The sequence below is a fragment of the Phalaenopsis equestris genome, unplaced genomic scaffold (genome assembly GCF_001263595.1).
Source record: "Phalaenopsis equestris unplaced genomic scaffold, ASM126359v1 Scaffold199837, whole genome shotgun sequence".
Lineage (NCBI taxonomy): Eukaryota > Viridiplantae > Streptophyta > Magnoliopsida > Asparagales > Orchidaceae > Phalaenopsis > Phalaenopsis equestris.
The window spans coordinates 56,162-61,540 of NW_018219688.1; the positions used below are offsets into that span (position 1 = coordinate 56,162).

General features: G+C 37.7%; 1 protein-coding gene across 1 annotated transcript; it reads left to right on the forward strand.

Moving 5' to 3' along the window:
• The first annotated feature begins 1,061 nt into the window (after positions 1-1,061).
• On the forward strand, positions 1,062-5,159 carry LOC110035781 (auxin response factor 9-like). The gene is made up of 14 exons (XM_020740070.1): positions 1,062-1,380; positions 1,476-1,590; positions 1,683-1,778; positions 1,867-1,923; positions 2,011-2,163; positions 2,254-2,338; positions 2,453-2,543; positions 2,753-2,917; positions 3,015-3,128; positions 3,265-3,337; positions 3,420-3,603; positions 3,713-4,305; positions 4,391-4,578; positions 4,658-5,159. The coding sequence occupies exons 2-14, from the start codon at positions 1,477-1,479 to the stop codon at positions 4,722-4,724; spliced, it is 1,980 nt and encodes a 659-aa protein (XP_020595729.1). The 5' UTR covers positions 1,062-1,380; position 1,476; the 3' UTR covers positions 4,725-5,159.
• Positions 5,160-5,379: the final 220 nt, after the last annotated feature.

Below are 5,379 nucleotides of genomic sequence, written 5' to 3' on the forward strand. Positions count from 1 at the left end.
TGACTAGTGACCAACAACTACAACATTTAATTATAGCCATTGAAGCTAACTAACATTATTGCAGTCTTCAATTATCACAACTTTGATCAACTGACGCTATTGCAGCCATTAAGTACGACCTATATAACTAACTACGACTTTTTTAACAACCAACTCTGGTCTTTGCGGCTCACTATTGCGATTATCACATGATATTACATTCTTTATAGCCCAAGTACAACTATTAAAGTTGGACAATTATTGTACACCTATAATTATCAACATTATAAATCCAGCTTTCCTAATTCGGGAGAAGTGTATACTAATATACTTATAATCATACAGTGGATCACTCTAGCTGAGGCATACCCCACGGCGTAGTCCCTTTTGAGGTTTTCCATATAAAAATCTTCGTTCATCCTACTACGCTCTTATTATTTGTGAGTATGCTAGATTTTCGTACAACATTGAGTCGCTAAAGTATAACTCTACTACCGTGAATCTTCCGACACAATAATTTTCAATTTTTATTAGAAAATATTATTATTTAATTAATTTAGTGAATTCATAATTTTTTAGAAAAGACAACCAATTAAATTATTCATGCTTCAATCAATCAAATTTAAGCTAATTAATTATAATGAAATATCTCAATTACATACTTTTTTTAAAAGTTATATTAACCGCCCTCATAATTTGTAGTAAATTAATTATTTGAAATATCTGTCGTATCAAAAATTAATTCCAGTAAAATCTTAGTTCCAGCCATGACAACCCTTAGCCTCATTTTGCATTCCGTGCCGAAAGACGACAAGAATATTGCCGGGTTTTCCAGGAGCCAGCCAGTGGTCTCCCCGCCTGCCGGCCGAGGGGCAGACACGGCTATCAAACGCCGTCAATTAACGGTTACCTTTACGGCAGTAACATCAAATACCCCAGAGCCAATGAATTCCGCCCAAAGCCAACATTACAAGCCCACAGTAACGCCGGAGAAATCAGTATGGTCACCCAAATATGCATAAGTTAACTTGACCGTTGAAACTTAAGTAATTCCACGCTAATCTTTGGTGCGGTGCTGGGACGAGCTTCGTTATATACAATAGTTGGAAGACGAGCTTTTAAGGGAGTTAGCATGCCAACGGCGTTTCTGTTTTAGAAAGCGGCAGAAAAAGCGTGAGAGAAATTGACAGGTGAAGGTGGAAGTTGGGAGTGGGTTTCCCTGGAAAAATTGGACCTTCGACTTGGGGACTCGGGACATTTTGGGCGGTTTCACCGGAAGAGGAAACGGTAGGGATTCGATTTTAAGAATCGAGTGTGGGAAGTAAATAGGAGAGAGAAGAGAGAAGAGAGAAGAGAGAGGAAGAGGAGAGAATCAGGAGTTTCAGTTGAAGCTGAAACAAGGTAAGCTCTTTTTATTTTTTATTTTTGGTTGCAAATTGGTTCTTTGTGAGCTTCTTTTGTTTGGAGATTGAGGGTTTTGTGGTGTTTAATCGAAGCATGGGTGAAGACGATTTGTACGAGGAGCTATGGAGGGCGTGCGCTGGGCCACTGGTGGAGATTCCGCGCGTTGGAGAGAGGGTTTACTATTTTCCTCAAGGTCATATGGAGCAGGTGAGTGGGTTTGTTTAAATTACTCTTCTCTTAGGTTTCTACTATATCTGATGAAAAAGCTCTTTTTTTGTGTGTTTAATGGGGATATATAGTTGGAAGCATCAACGAATCAGGAGTTGGATCAGAGAATTCCCTTCTTCCCTCTTCCATCCAAGATTCTCTGTCGCGTTCTGAACATAGAGCTTAGGGTAAATTATCTTTCTCCTAGATTACTCTGCTTGCTATAAAATTTTCAAGTTGCAGTCTCTTATACTGAACTGACCTATGTAAGGGCAGGCTGAGGCTGAAACAGATGAGGTTTACGCACAGATCGCTTTACTTCCAGAGTCTGATGTAAGCGAATACTGAATTTTCTTTTTGGCAGATTTTGTTCCCTATGATTGCTCAATGATTATCTTTTTGTCCCCTGAATTTCGATAGCAAACCGAGCCTAAAACAACGGACCAATGCTCCCCGGAGCCCGAGAGGCCGGTGGTTCATTCATTCTGCAAAATTTTGACTGCTTCGGACACAAGCACTCATGGAGGATTCTCTGTTCTTCGCAGGCATGCTAACGATTGCATTCCTCCACTGGTTGGCTCCAATTTCCTTTTTTCCATTCTCTCCTTATCAGTTAGATTATAAAAATGCTTGTGTTTACTTTTTTTTTATTTTCTTAACTAGGATATGTCGCAGCCAACTCCAACCCAAGAGCTGTCTGCCACAGACCTTCATGGGTTTGAATGGCGATTCAAACACATATATAGAGGTACTTATTCCAATGTTTGGTTGTCTTTCTCTGGCTCCATGTTATATGCGGTTTGAATTTTGTCAGATAAATGTACGGTTTTGTTCTTTTCATCTCACCATTTGTACATTGCAGGTCAACCGCGGAGACATCTCCTTACAACTGGATGGAGCACCTTTGTCACCTCCAAGAAATTAGTCGCTGGTGATGCTTTTGTTTTTCTAAGGTGAGAATTTCTTAGAATGGAAGAATGCTTTTTGTTTATTCTTGCGAATTGTATTGAGATAAATTGATGTCCCAAGTGCATCTTTCCTGCTGCCTGTCTTGAAGAATGTCTTTTCGATTTTGTCTTCTTCCTTAACTGATTTATTGATGAGTATGAATATTATCCTCTCTCTGATTTATTGATGAGTATGAAATTTATCTTCTATATAGAGGAGAAAATCGAGAATTGAGAGTTGGTGTTAAGCGTCTTGCTCGACACAAGAGTACCATCCCGTCATCTGTGATCTCACGTCATAGCATGCATCTTGGTGTGCTTGCTACAGCATCACATGCAGTGATGACCCAAACCATGTTCACTGTTTGCTACAAACCAAGGTTGGAAAATAATTATTTTGATGATTGACAAAATAGGCATGGATTTATGTGATTATATATATGTTGATGATATGGTTTTTTTTTTTCTTTTAAACAGAACTAGCCAATTCATTATTGGAGTGAACAAGTACTTGGAAGCTATTAATAATGGGTTTTCCCTTGGGATGCGATTCAAGATGAGATTTGAAGGAGAAGATGTTCCTGAGAAAAGGTGACCTATGGATTCATGAATCTTCTCTGTTTATCTATGTATTTTTTTCTAACAATAAATTGTAATTCTTATCATCCTTACAAAAATTTTCCATGATTTTGAAATTCGATTCATGTATTTAATTTGAATGTCTCAGATATACCGGAACTATAGTAGGCGTGGGGGATTTATCTTCTCAGTGGGAAGGTTCCAAATGGAGACAAATGAAGGTTAACTTATTTTCATTTATTTTTTTCCATTAAGCTTTAAAATTCATTTCTTTGCATCGAACTTATTTATTATCCCTTTCAGGTTCAATGGGATGAGCTCGTAAATTTTCAACGACCTGAAAGGTTGTCTCCATGGGAGATTGAGCCCTATAGTTCTTCAACACCAACTCCCACTGTTCCTCAGTCCTTGTTTACTAGTAACAAAAGACCTAAGTTGTCGATGGGTCTCTCAGATCATCCAAATTTTGGCAGCGAATATGTTTTTCGTATGTTCTCTTCTATTATATCTTTAATTTTTTGGAAGATTTAAAATGCTTCTGGGGTTAGTTCTTATAGTTTTGGTGCTATTTTTGTTTTCCCCTTTGCTTTGTATAGAAACTTCATCCACTTTCTGGAGCTGTGGCACAACGAATTCACATGATTTATGCCATGTTCAGAAATCTGAAATTCCCCAAGTTATATGGCCACCTAAAACAAATGAAGTTGGTGGAATTATTTCCAGTGATGTGCCAAACATTCATAGTAGAGGAGTGCTTGATGGTTTCGTGGAGCACAGTTCTTCAATCATGAATTCTAAGTGTTCGGACAATGGTGTTTCTCTAAAGCGATATCAAGACACTAAACTTGAGTCAATGGTTGTCCCTCATAAGAGGCAAGCTATCCTTGGCTGTGTGGTTGAGCAGGACAAAAAAATTTTTCAAGCCAAGGATGAGTGGAAGAAGGTTGAGACTGGAAGCACTTATCGCCTGTTTGGGTTTAATCTTGTCAATCCTCCCATTTGCTCTTCCTTTCCTGACAAGAAGTCTGAGAGTGAGATGACAGAGGAACCACAAGCTCCCGTTGTTTCTGTTAAACTGTCAGATCAAAACTCTGAACAATTAAAGGCATCGGATGATCTTAAAAAAACAATGCATCTATTTAGTAAGGATATTCAGGGCAGGCCGAGTTCTACAAGAAGCCGCATTAAGGTAAAAGTCCTTGATTTTAAGAGTATCAGTATAGTTTTTATTGAAGTATTCCGCATGTCTGATGTTTTGGTTGATCTGATTTAAGGTTCATATGCACGGAGTAGCCGTTGGTAGAGCTGTGGATCTCATGAATCTTGGTGGGTATGATGAGCTGATTTGTGAGCTGGAAAAGTTGTTTGAGATCAAAGGAGAGCTTTGCCAAAGGGATAAATGGGAGGTAGTATTCACCGATGATGAAGGTGATACGATGCTTGTTGGTGATGATCCATGGATGTAAGTCCCTGTGAAGCACAAATCTACTGTTATTGATTTATCTTTTCAATTTACTAATGATGATTATTGGCTTTTAAAGGGAATTTTGTGATATGGTGAAGAAGATCTACATCTATCCAAGTGAGGTTAAGAAGTTCAAAATGTAGGAGTGAAATATGAGTGCCACAATCTGGTTCGGAGTAGGAGAGAACAAAAAGTTGGGTTTCTCCTGCTGTTCTCTCATTTAAGAGTTCTGAGTTTGAAAGTTGCAAAAAAGCAAATTGGAAGTACTGCTCTTCATACTGGATAAGGATGCTACATGATGAAACAAATTCAAGTTGCTGATGCCTGATCTGAAGCTCAAATTTCTTAGAGCATTGGGAAGAATTAAATTTAGGGTGGCTACGTAGCTTTGTAATATGCAATTACAAAAAGCGAAGCAAGAGGAAGTTAGTAGTTTCAGCTTTGCTGTATAAAGTTGGATGCAAAGCATTATGAAAGTATTTTGGTGTGAATATTTAGGATTTTAGATGATATGATTTAGTGAATTTATTTTTGTTTCCCTATATTGTAAGTTCATATGATACGACAATTCCTTTATGCAAGGCTCATGTTTCCTTTTATGAGTTTTTAGATAAATATTTCTCGAATGAGAACAAATCTGAAGAAAAAATCGCACAAATTTTTGTTGGGACGAACTAATTATATTTTATTATCGCGTATAAGTGGAGGATGATTAAGAATTGAATTAGTCGCTTGATAAAATTGGGTATAATTACTTTCAAGAATATTATCTTTATTTTAATTATGGGGCGTTTACAT